At 38.2% G+C, this 11,590-nt stretch overlaps 4 protein-coding genes across 4 annotated transcripts; 3 read left to right on the top strand and 1 right to left on the bottom strand.

The window, feature by feature from the left end:
- The first annotated feature begins 272 nt into the window (after positions 1-272).
- LOC124197777 (keratin-associated protein 19-2-like) lies at positions 273-2,084 on the top strand. The gene is made up of 5 exons (XM_046593322.1): positions 273-440; positions 1,229-1,296; positions 1,442-1,516; positions 1,637-1,710; positions 1,785-2,084. Exons 1-5 carry the CDS (start codon positions 417-419, stop codon positions 1,862-1,864), a joined length of 321 nt encoding a protein of 106 aa, XP_046449278.1. The 5' UTR covers positions 273-416; the 3' UTR covers positions 1,865-2,084.
- Positions 2,085-6,682: 4,598 nt separating this feature from the next.
- On the top strand, positions 6,683-9,407 carry LOC124196732 (ATP-dependent RNA helicase DDX18-like). The gene is made up of 13 exons (XM_046591912.1): positions 6,683-6,848; positions 6,914-6,976; positions 7,038-7,163; positions 7,253-7,380; positions 7,449-7,581; positions 7,642-7,717; positions 7,780-8,018; positions 8,080-8,220; positions 8,283-8,443; positions 8,504-8,656; positions 8,713-8,883; positions 8,956-9,133; positions 9,208-9,407. Exons 1-13 carry the CDS (start codon positions 6,764-6,766, stop codon positions 9,351-9,353), a joined length of 1,800 nt encoding a protein of 599 aa, XP_046447868.1. The 5' UTR covers positions 6,683-6,763; the 3' UTR covers positions 9,354-9,407.
- Positions 9,408-9,485: 78 nt separating this feature from the next.
- LOC124196734 (LYR motif-containing protein 2-like) lies at positions 9,486-10,175 on the top strand. Its single transcript, XM_046591914.1, has 4 exons — positions 9,486-9,713; positions 9,783-9,822; positions 9,891-9,988; positions 10,044-10,175. The coding sequence occupies exons 1-4, from the start codon at positions 9,666-9,668 to the stop codon at positions 10,119-10,121; spliced, it is 264 nt and encodes an 87-aa protein (XP_046447870.1). The 5' UTR covers positions 9,486-9,665; the 3' UTR covers positions 10,122-10,175.
- Positions 10,000-10,823, bottom strand: LOC124196733 (DNA-directed RNA polymerases I, II, and III subunit RPABC2-like). The gene is made up of 3 exons (XM_046591913.1): positions 10,637-10,823; positions 10,412-10,561; positions 10,000-10,349 (listed from the first exon to the last, which is right to left on the bottom strand). Exons 1-3 carry the CDS (start codon positions 10,663-10,665, stop codon positions 10,142-10,144), a joined length of 387 nt encoding a protein of 128 aa, XP_046447869.1. The 5' UTR covers positions 10,666-10,823; the 3' UTR covers positions 10,000-10,141.
- Between the last annotated feature and the right edge of the window lie 767 nt (positions 10,824-11,590).

Below are 11,590 nucleotides of genomic sequence, written 5' to 3'. Positions count from 1 at the left end.
CCCCATTTATTTGCATATCGTTGCGATAAGAATCGTGATCCACCGTCTTCGCTCGGTGATGATGGACCAGCAGCTCAAACAATTGCAGGTCGATTTCTAAAAAGCGGAACTTTGTCAAACTGAAGCGCTGATAATGTCTCCGCCATCGTGAGTCTTTACTCTATAGTCTATACTATCTAGGCTAAAATAAGAACAATTGACTTCTCTGCTGACAGCAGAGAGCCAGTGGATGTATACTAAAAAGGGATCACGGTCTGAAAATGGACCGGCCTTAAAAGCCGATACCGTTGAGTCTCCCATCGTCAGTAAGTGAGTCCCATCGACAAGACAACTAGACTACATTATTGCTCTCTGTAGAACATCACTGGAATATTTGATTTCACCGGTTCAACTTTGTCATATCCGCTCTTTACAACATGAGTTCTATTTCTGCATTCAAGGTGAATTATTTTTGTTTGAATTTGAATTTGATCCCGCCAATTTCTTCTAAGAAGAATCAAAGAAATTGAGTCAGAAATTTTTATGACTGCTTTAATTTAATTTAGTTTAAGAAGGTTAGATCTTTCCGTCACTGTTTTATTTCAGAGATTTATGCCAAAAATTTCTGGCTGACAGTTGAAATTATTGTCTGCGTATTTTGTTCTTTCCGTATTTTACAAGAAAAGGAAGGACGTCATATTTTATCAAAAAGAAACGATCATCGATTGGCAATTAAACTCTCCCACTGCATACACGTACTATATACGGAGCATGTATCCGCTTTTGATACCCGCACTATACATTATCCAAACTTTGTTTGAAGTTGCATGCAACTGAGCATCATATCACAGACAATATGTTATGATAGCGGATACGCTGAAATGCGCTCGATTGTGATGTTTTACATTTTTATTTTCTTCCGATTCCTTTTAGTCCTTTTCGTGAAATGATTTTTCTTTTGAATGCGAATCCAAAAAAAAAAAAAAAAAGTTTGTCGTCCATTTTTGGCATCTAACCTCTTGATTGCCTGCCTCTCTACCCAGCGATGGACGACTGCTCCAAGTAATTACTCGCCTTTGATTCTATTCAAAAGCTTTCCCTTTTGGCGCGGTATAGTATAGTAGACGTCCTTGGGTCGATCCCCAGCACGGGAAAAGGAAAAACCCCCGTCAAGATATAAACTAGAAGATAATTGGTCTAGCGTCCGATCTCTATATATATAACAATACATCATCTTGATATCTAATAGATGATGGCGAAGCTGATTGTGGTTTGCCTGCTACTCGCTGTCAACCAGGTTTACGCCGGAGTGACTCAGTGAGTACTATTAATACATCAACATCAACAACGTCGTTACATTACGGCCAAGAAAAATTGTTCGACGCGCCAGTTTCCATTTATTTTGTTGTATAACGCGCCAAATCTAACTTTTTTTCTCTATTGTCGTGTTATTTGTTTGCAGCGGTCTCCAAACGGGCGGGTTCAGCGGTGCTGCCAGTTACGGTCGTGACGCAGGTGCTGGAGGATTCGCTGGAAGGTATATATTTTTCTTCCCCCATTTTATTTGAAGGCGGTTGTTTGTTGTATTTTACTTTTGCAACTTTGTCACACTTGAACTTCTTTTGTATAATATTTTTTAAAAATATTCAAATTCTAGTTCTCTCGTTTCTCCATTGGCATCGTCTGGATTCGCTTCACCTTACGGCGCTCAAGGTGGCAACTACTTGCAAGGTAAGATTTAATATTTTCTTCTCTATTATGAGATTTTTAAAATATTTCGACTGACAAATCAATCCGAATGATAGGTGTCAACGGTATCCACCAAGGATCGTCGGCTGGATTCGGAGGTTTCGGCTCATCGGCCAAGGGATACGGTCATCGTTAATAACTCGAATATAGTTAGAAAAACTTCAGGACCATCAAATTTCCTTGCAAATCGATCATTTACACTTCTTATGTCCGTTTTTGCACACGATTGACCACCGGTTGGTGTTGTGTTTTGACGCCCCAAATATATGTAGTAGCTTATTGGCTTGATCTATACTCCACACACATACTTGAAATTCTCACAGCTCTTGAAATACACATTCCACACAAATAACCGACACAGCGCGTTATGTAAACTGCGTTCCTCTGAATTCAAGGAATTTCTAAACTGCCGCATTGATGCATATACGAGCCCCCAATAACCGAAATCGGAATGATGAGACTCTGTCAGTTTAGACTCGGCTATAATAATGGACTACCATTACGACGTACGCAGATTAACTTGTGCCACATAACCATTGGGACACAGCAGATCGACCCACAGTAAATGCTATGCCCTTTTGTCGAATCAAGGCTGCTCAAACGACTGTGTCTCCTGTCTAGTCCCATCCCATCAGCAGCCGATCGTTAAATGTCAAAGTGCAAAGCTTTCCAAGGGTATCGCAAAGAAAAGAAATTCGACAGTTAGAAAAACATTGCAGCCAGCCGGAAATGGAAATCAGGGCGTCGGAAGTCGCGCGCATAGACACACACCGAAACAGTAATGACAGTTCGAATCAGGTACACTATAAATATATAGGTGTGTTGTGTGTGTGTGTGTATCCTTTACGGAAATTCGATCCGCCTTGAAAAGGAGACTCGATTAACAAAATACGAGAAAGAGTTACACAGTCCATATATCCGCAGTAATGTGATAGGCCGTATACACTAACACATTCAAGAAGCACATTTAGATGTTACAACATCATCTTATATAGCAGGTTTCTATTTTTTTAAATATATATAATATCGATCGCATTTTTTTTTCTCCTATACATCAGCGAGCTCATAAATCGTTAGATTATTTTTAGATGATTTCTATTTAAAAGACAAATTGAGCTTTTATGAATTTCAGTCTATAGCAGTGCGGCAACAAATGCTGCAGAGTTGCAGCACGATATTTAGTAAAGCGAAATAATGCCTATAGCTCCGAGTGAAGAATATATAAGAGCTCGCTCCTATAGTTTTCTATTTTTTATTCACCAAAAAGTTCTTCTGCTTATAAATCTTGCGTGGAGGAGGAGGGAGGGATCAGTGTGTATATAGCTTGTACGCCAACATTTCTTTTCGTTAGAGACTTACAAGAGATATGTCTTGTCGTAGTATAAGAAAACTTATAATGGTTACGTGCAAAGTATTTTTTTTTTCAGGAATGCAAAATGTATTGTTGTCATATCCTTTGACCTGGGCCAATATTAGAACTTTTGGCAAATAAATCAGAAAGGAGTCTAGCTATTATTATCATCAAAATAATTTCCAGAATCATAGGTCAAATAATGATTGAACTTTCTGCTTTTTCCGGTCAACAAATGAGTCGAATCACGTTCTGACTCAAAACACCCAATGAAGAAAACCATTACGCCAATTGTCCTTTGATATTAGTGATTGTTAGCAAAATCTAAAGCGCAGGCTACATATAATAAGAGACATGTGTCCTTGGCCAAGTTACTCCCAGATCGGGGAAGCTAGATAATTGTCGATAATTGGATCGTTAGCTATCTGATCATAGGTTAGTTGCCTTGTACAAGGAAAAGTAGCAAAACTTGTATTCTCTCTCTCTTTAGCCGGTACAAGTATATATAATATTGTAGATGAAATACAAAAGTTCAATGGGCTAAATTCCATCGTTACAAGAAACTTTTCTCAATATATAGTTAATAATATATACCGTATATACCGATGCATAGAGCTGCCGTATCGTATACATTTTTAGAAATGGGAATTCATCTGCCACCCACGAACGTTTTCTTTTCAAGTTTTAAGATATAATTTCCAAGTAAAGCTAAGCCCATGCATTTGCCAGATCCTATTACTTATAATTAACATTGTATGCGGATTTTGTATTCGTGGTATATATTTTTACAAATACTATGCACAGGTAAAAGTCGGTATTAAGATGACAGGAAATCGCTGCGTAGGCGGTTTCACCGAGCTGGATTGCTGGGTTGGTCTCACTTGTCTGCAGATTGAATTACACGCCAATAAGTGAGACACTGAAAAAAAAACCCGATCCACTTTTCAATAATCTATCGTAAAAAACAAAATCAGTTATTTATTGGGCACTGCGACTGATGAGGTAGTGCTGTAGCCCCCGACCGATTCCGTTGGCTTTTCTGTCCCTGTTAATTCCGTCTATCGTTTATTTTGACCCAAGGGTAGATCTCTAGGCCCTCTATACACTTTGCGTGATCTAGCGTAGTAACATGTACAAGCTCGACTATGACAAGAGCGTACCAGGAGATAGGCTCCTTCAACCACTCGGCTGACTCCCACAGGACCCGGCCAGGATGAGCGAGCGATGTAAGCGAGTCAGTCTGCTGCTCTCTGCTCTGCTATATAGCCGTGGAAAAAGGGATTTTCCTTTGCGTCTATACACGTGAAAGAAGAAGCGAAAGTAGTCTCTCACGACAACGGGCGATATAGCAAGGATTGGGGGGAGCTAGAAAACTAAAGGATCAAGTGGGCGCCAACAAAATACAGCCGGGGTGTGTTTTCTAATGGGATTTTGCCAGCAACTTTCAAGGGAGTCGATATATGCTTGCTGCTGCTCCTGCTGCTGCTAACACAAGCGACTCATAAATTTTACTTTGTTTTGCGGGGTGATTTTTATAGGAGAGAAGGGTATAGAGAGAGCCACAGAACCACTTTCCTTATATTCCCTGTATATATATAGATTGCGGAAGCTTTGTGTCAAATTGTCTCGACTCCCACAGCGCGGTACAACCAGCAGCACCTTATATAACATCGCGGGAGTGACACTTTTTTTTTTCAACGAAAACTTTTGCGGGATAATAATCAAACGCCATCAAAAATTTAGCGCCTCTTGGTTAATCTGTTCAATATGTTGAGCTGAGTTATATATGACAAACTTTGATCAAAATGTCGCATACAAAAGACTTCCGCCATATAGTCTCTTTTGGGTTTTTTGAAAACAACTCACACCCACCCACCAAGTTCCGAGCCAATTAAACTACTTTTTGCTTGGCTTATTTCCCGATTGCCATTTGCCAGTAATGGAATTCATTCGGAAATTCAAATTTGATCGGCAAACTAAAAGTCGTTTTTTTTGTTTTGTTTTTTAAATAGATTTAGAAGGCGGTTATCATCAGTTCCAATTGGATCTTCATCATTCAACTGGGTGCAATCTATATAGTGATTCTGGATCTATGCTATCGCGGTTTTATAACTTGTCGTTGGACCCTATAAAACCACGCCTGTTCTTTTGTTTTTCTTTTCCCTCGGAACTGCCTGGGAACTGCATTGAAGTTTTACCGATTTCCGGCTTTGCCCAATCCATTTGCCATCAACCCTCATATAAAAACGTGTATTTCCCTATCGCTAGCGGGCTATCCACCTACTATTCTGGCTACTATTCTCTTGTTGTGAGAGCTTATAACAATACGTGAGGGACACAGTAGATCGTCGACATTTTCACACAGTTCCCGGAGTTGCATCCCCTTGCTGTTTGTGAAATTCAATTAGAATAAGGCTAGCTTTCTAATGATTATATGCTGCTGGAATTCAAAGTCTGCGGTCTTGATCTTCTCGAAAAGACAAGCTTCTTTTAATAGGCTCTATGTATGATATAGTACCGTCCGGCGTTTGTTCATAATTGATGAACACAAGTTCAACATCTTGTATTATCAGCTCAGCGTCAGTATAAAATGGCCCGAGCCATCATGTTGGCAGGGCACGAGTTTTAGATTGCCTGAGTGTTCTTATAAATAGTTAAATGCACACCGAGTGACCATGTAACGCAAAGGGCTTCCTCTATGGCCCGTAATGCTTTAGCCTTCTTTCTTCTCTTTCTTGGAGAACCTAATCTCTTTCTTAGGTGTCAGCCAAGAGATTGTCTACGACGGGATACGGACGTACAGTCTTAAAGACCCATCAAGTTAAAATATCTCGATTGATTGGACAGATTTGGAAAATATAAATTTAGCCCAAGCGTAGTACCAATTGTCCAAAATAGAAAATATAACGACTGATCGAACGACGCCTCTTTTAACGACCGAAAATACCACAGGAAAATGTCGATCGAAAGCGGATTGAATGGTTGGCTTCACTTTACCTTTATTGCACATTTTTTAGTCTGGGGGGGGGGGGGAGGACGGTTAATTTTTAACTGAATGTGTGGGCGTGATTGCCTTCATTCCCGGAACAAAGAAACATTTGAAGTGTATAAGAACTACTTAAAGTTATTGTACATTTTCTTATTTAAGAAGAGTAACATATAACATATTTTATTATTAGTTTCTTATGAGTTAAAATGTCTCATGTAATAAACAAACTTAAGAACGTGACACAAGAATCCCACGTTAGGATTAGGTCTCTCCTAGCACATGTCACGTGACCGTCTCTCTTGCGGGATTTGTAAATCGAACTTGAAACAATCTTGAATTATTATTATTTTCTACTGCGGGCATTACATGATTACAAAAATATTGCGTTTGCCAGATAACAATTTTTTCCACTTTTCTTAAGTATCGATATAGAAAAATATCGGAAATCAAAAACTACAAAATTTGTATTTTATCAAAGTTATTGGTTTATTTTTTTAAATCAAAGATTTTACTTGAATTAATTTTGAATGAAATTATTTTGAATGTAACATGACATTTATAAATTAAAATCTAAAAAGTAACATCCGATTCAGAACAACGCTGAACAGTGAACACTATCGAGTATCGATTCTGTCGCAGAGTCGTCTGCATAAACGTCTAGAAAGCTGTGCACGTGTTTCTTTGCTTCTTTCAAAATGTCTATGCCCGATCCTCAACTAAAACGCAAACTCAAGAAACGAGAACAGAGTCGACTAAGAGTTCTAAACAAGAAAAACGAGGGTAATAGCAATCTAATTTGTTGAGTTGTATATTTTCTTTTACTAATTTGTTGATTTTTGCAATAGACGCATCCGACGAAGACGAACATGAAGTCGCAACAAAAGAAGAGAATGTTGATGAAACTGAACGTAAGGTTAAACCTGACAGTTTAAAAGAAATCATGATTACTAATTTACTCAATACTTTTAGTGCCAGTGAAGAAACTGAAAACAAATTCTAAAAAAGCTGTGAAGCAAACACAACTGGTTACTTCAGATAATGAGAAAGTAGTAGATGAAGATGATGAGGATATTGATGCTGAAGATTTACAACAATGTAAGTTACTCTAGTTGGTGAAATGAGGATATTGTTATTTGATTTTTGTTTTCTTATTTATCTTGAAAATCAAATGATTTATTTCTTAGTACCTGGATCATCAATCAACGTTGGAATTCTTAGTGACCAGACATTTGCTTCGTTGGAAGGCAGTGTCTCAGATTTGACTTTGAAAGCTGTTGAAGAGATGGGCTTCAAAAAAATGACAGAAATCCAGGTAACATAAAAAGGAAACTTTTAATAATAATAGTAATTATTTAAAAAATATGATGAATATGTATTCAGGCAAAATCCATTCCTCATTTACTGGAGGGACGTGATTTGTTAGGACAAGCCAAAACTGGTTCTGGTAAAACATTGGCTTTTCTGATACCCGCGATTGAGCTGATATATAAATTGAAGTTTATGCCGCGAAATGGTATTTATTTTGTATTCTATTCAATAATAACTGTATTTAACCACTTGTTTGCTATGAAAGGTACTGGAGTTATTATTATTTCTCCCACAAGAGAGTTGTCCATGCAAACTTTTGGAGTTTTACGTGAACTGTTAAGGTGAGTTCATGCATTTTTGAAACATAAATTGGGGTTTTACAATATCTTTTGTCTTCATCTAGACACCATTCCCATACATATGGTCTGGTTATGGGAGGTGCAAATCGTCAAGCTGAAGCTGCAAAGCTTGTAAAGGGTGTTAATATTTTAGTGGCAACTCCTGGAAGATTGCTCGATCACTTGAATAGCACGACTGATTTTCTATTTAAAAATCTCCAATGTCTCATTATCGATGAAGCAGATCGTGTATTGGATATCGGATTTGAAGAAGAATTAAAACAGCTCATTCGTATTTTACCTAGTAAGTCTAAGCTTTAATTGCCATTGTTTTAATCAATTATTCACGCTACGACTTTTGCCAGAAAAACGACAGACAATGCTGTTTTCCGCTACATCAACTCAGAAAATTGAGGATCTTGCTCGCTTGGCCCTCAAGAAGGAGCCAATTATTGTTGGAGTAGAGGATGTCGTTGAGAAAGCCACGGTTGAGGGACTGGAACAAGGTTATTTCTATATTAGCATTTTCGTCATTAAATTCAGCGTTTAAATCTTTGGTATTCTTAAGGTTATGTCGTGTGCCCTGCCGAAAAGCGTTTTCTCATGCTCTTTTCTTTTCTTAAACGTAATCGCAAGAAGAAAATCATGGTCTTCTTTAGTTCGTGCTTGTCCGTCAAATTTCACCATGAATTGCTAAACTACATCGATATGCCTGTCATGTGCATTCACGTAAGATTCAGTTGGGTTTTACATCTCGTTTCGTACTAATCTTTTTTATTTATGAAATAGGGTAAACAAAAGCAAACTAAGCGAACGACAACATTTTTCCAATTTTGTAATGCGGATTCTGGAATCCTTCTCTGTACGGACGTGGCAGCAAGAGGATTGGATATCCCAGCGGTCGATTGGATCGTCCAGTATGATCCTCCAGATGATCCTAAGGTAACTCAATCTAATAGAAATACTTGAAAAATTGTCACTATAGCAATTCGTTTTAGGAATACATTCATCGTGTCGGGCGTACTGCTCGCGGCCAAGGCGGCAAGGGCCACGCCTTGCTTCTTTTGAGGCCAGAAGAATTAGGTTTCTTACGGTATTTGAAGCAAGCCAAAGTTCCACTTAACGAATTTGAGTTTTCCTGGAGCAAAATTGCTGATATTCAACCTCAGGTTCGGAGAAAAATATTTACGGTTATGTTATTTCTATTAATTTCACTAACAAACTTTTTGTTATTTATTCAGCTGGAAAAACTGGTTTCCAAGAATTATTTCCTCCATATGTCAGCAAAAGAAGCTTACAAAGCCTACATTCGTGCTTATGATTCTCATCATTTGAAAACAATCTTCGACGTTCATACACTCGACCTGGCTAGAGTGGCCCAAAGTTTTGGTTTCAAAGTTCCACCGACAGTAGACCTTAGTATGTTTAATCTTATCTGTTGGCCTTGACATTTCAGATTTCACAAAATTTGACTCATACATTTTACTTTGTAGACATGCGTAGTACTAAAGCTGACCGCCCTCGCAAACGCCAAGGGAACTTCGGGGAGACCCATGGAGGAACTAAGCACCGTACAAAAGCAAGCACATATCGTCAAGTTGGACAGAAACCAAGCGACAAACGGCAATTTTCTCGATAATTTTTCTGACTGTTTTATACGTTGTCCACAGACAATAAATTTGCGTATCCAATATTTTCGTTCAAGCTTTATTTCTCTAAATATTGTAATGGTAATTTTCCTTAAGAGATGGCGGGCGGAATTCGTCGCTCATTTGTTTGAGATGGAAATAAAAATAGTTATTTTTCTGAAGGGTATCGTAGAATTAACCATTAATGAATATTGTCAATAGATCGTGAGATGATATTGATAATAGACTCCTAGAATAAATCACTTCAGTAATCAAAACACTTTCAACTGGTTTTAGTAATCTGAATTTACCCACAAATAACTATGTCTACCATTTCAAGAATTCCTAAAAAAGTGCTCACTCTTAAGCAGGTAATTCCATATTTATAGCATTAACATATCACATTGCAGAGCTTCTGATAAAAAATTATTCTCTCTCAGTTCATGCTTAGGCAAGAGGTTTTGAATTTATACAGAGAAGGTAATTGATTACTTAATATTAGGGTACATAGTTCTGATAACTATTAAACAAGTGTTTTGTTCATCAAGTTCTACGCACAGCTAGAAAAGTAGATAGGCATCAAAAAGACGAAATCATCAAGTGGGCTAGGAGTGACTTTGAAACACACCGATCTCACACTAATGAAGTATTAATTAGTTTGTTTTCATTTGGAATTTATTTCACAGAATTTTATTTTGAAGGAAACAATCAAGGGACTTCTCATCAATGGGAGACAAATGGTGAAAGAATTACAAAGTACAATTAAAAAGACATCTTAGTGTATTATTGTATGTTGGACTCAGTCATTGATTACAAGTTCGTCTATTCCCCAATCTTCATAACTTCCATCAGGAAGATAGCGGCGAATGATTATAGGAATTTTCTTCTGCTTCAATTCTTTCATTGCAATTTGCAGGGGATCTGTTTCGCCTTCCAATTCAACCATGACTGGTGCACACATTGCTATTTGTAATGCTCTGGTCCCTAACACCCGTGCCCTTTCATACCTAAAAATGTAAGACTTGTTTATAGTCTTTCATGAGCTATGCATCTTTCAAGTGTTACATACTTTGTCATGTAAGGTGTTGTAATGCGCTTGGTTTGCAGTTGGCCAGCTCCACCTTCACCTTGCTGAAGTAGATCAATTTGTGCATCATCGTCTGGCTGTTCCATTTCATCCATGTTATCATCGTCTTCAGCATCTTCAAAATCGTCGCCACTAAATAACAGAAATTCAACATGTTGTACATGTGATTAAGAAAAGAAGAAAAACTCCAACTAACTATTAACTTACTCGTCGTTCTCAAAGTCATCGTCTGCCATTATTGTTTAAAGGGTAAGATAATCACAGTGAAAAGTGAAAACTGAGTAAGTTAACAAGACCACGAGATTTCCAGTCAAATTTAAGAGATTTGCATTTGCTACAGCGTGCAGACGATGGTGCCCTAGTCAACCGCCACCGCTTTGTCGAGTTGTCGGCCGAGTCAACTTCGGCGTTCGTTCACCAGGTGGCCTTGCGTCCCTTTCTTGATTCAAATGTCGATTCATAAAGTATACGACTATACGTGTGGACTGTGGATACTTTATGGTTGGATCTCGAATGGACGATTCATGGTAAAATACTAAAATGCATCCATTTGTAACAGGGTATAAGAAAACAGTAATTTAAAATGGAAAATGTCAGCACATCGTTGCTTCGTCGACAGTGTAGGACAGTCCAAATGTGTATTAAATAGCTGGGATATTAAGTTGTCGAACGGTTGCAGAGGGTCGATCTCATCAGAGGCGAAAGTAAACCGGTGGCCGTTAGGAGGACGAGGGCAAGAGATCCTACTTGGGATTTCCGGTGAAGTTAAATGTTTTTTTCCAACTTGTAAAAGATGTAATGTTTTACAGCAATTTGCGTGCTGATTATGTCGCCGTCGTACATGCTCGCACGTAAATGCTTACGCTGGTATCTAATTATTACAACTGCCGGACTGTTAAAATGACTGAGATTTTCAAATTCTGGATTCGATTAGAAAATGTTGCGTTTAATGATTCACCTTGTTTTGAGACTTGTTATTACAAACTAAATGAATAAACGATATAGTAATGTACATTAGTAGGTGGGAGCCCTGGGAGGGCATTCAAATGAGTCGTTAGAACCACGCCGTCGAAAGGCTAATCACGAATACGATTGAAACGAGCATAAGGGGTGTCGATAAAAAGGCGGATGTTCAATGAGTGCCGGAAGTTGATTCAATAA

This window comes from Daphnia pulex, chromosome 7 (genome assembly GCF_021134715.1).
Source record: "Daphnia pulex isolate KAP4 chromosome 7, ASM2113471v1".
In the NCBI taxonomy this organism is placed as follows: Eukaryota; Metazoa; Arthropoda; class Branchiopoda; order Diplostraca; family Daphniidae; genus Daphnia; species Daphnia pulex.
The sequence above is the reverse complement of the archived record's forward strand: the minus strand, read 5'-3'. Positions and strand labels throughout refer to the sequence as shown.

Bases quoted from the DNA above. Each gene is read 5' to 3' on its own strand.
- LOC124197777 (XM_046593322.1), top strand. From the start codon at position 417: ATGAGTTCTATTTCTGCATTCAAG. The intron at 441-1,228 runs GTGAATTATTTT...GATATCTAATAG, and splicing joins GTTCTATTTCTGCATTCAAG to ATGATGGCGAAGCTGATTGT. The intron at 1,297-1,441 runs GTGAGTACTATT...ATTTGTTTGCAG, and splicing joins GTTTACGCCGGAGTGACTCA to CGGTCTCCAAACGGGCGGGT.
- LOC124196732 (XM_046591912.1), top strand. From the start codon at position 6,764: ATGTCTATGCCCGATCCTCAACTAAAACGCAAACTCAAGAAACGAGAA. The intron at 7,582-7,641 runs GTATTTATTTTG...TTGCTATGAAAG, and splicing joins GAAGTTTATGCCGCGAAATG to GTACTGGAGTTATTATTATT. The intron at 7,718-7,779 runs GTGAGTTCATGC...GTCTTCATCTAG, and splicing joins GTTTTACGTGAACTGTTAAG to ACACCATTCCCATACATATG.
- LOC124196733 (XM_046591913.1), bottom strand. From the start codon at position 10,665: ATGGCAGACGATGACTTTGAGAACGACGA. The intron at 10,562-10,636 runs GTAAGTTAATAG...TCTGTTATTTAG, and splicing joins GATGACTTTGAGAACGACGA to TGGCGACGATTTTGAAGATG. The intron at 10,350-10,411 runs GTATGTAACACT...TTACATTTTTAG, and splicing joins ACAACACCTTACATGACAAA to GTATGAAAGGGCACGGGTGT.
- LOC124196734 (XM_046591914.1), top strand. From the start codon at position 9,666: ATGTCTACCATTTCAAGAATTCCTAAAAAAGTGCTCACTCTTAAGCAG. The intron at 9,714-9,782 runs GTAATTCCATAT...ATTCTCTCTCAG, and splicing joins AAGTGCTCACTCTTAAGCAG to TTCATGCTTAGGCAAGAGGT. The intron at 9,823-9,890 runs GTAATTGATTAC...TTGTTCATCAAG, and splicing joins TTTGAATTTATACAGAGAAG to TTCTACGCACAGCTAGAAAA.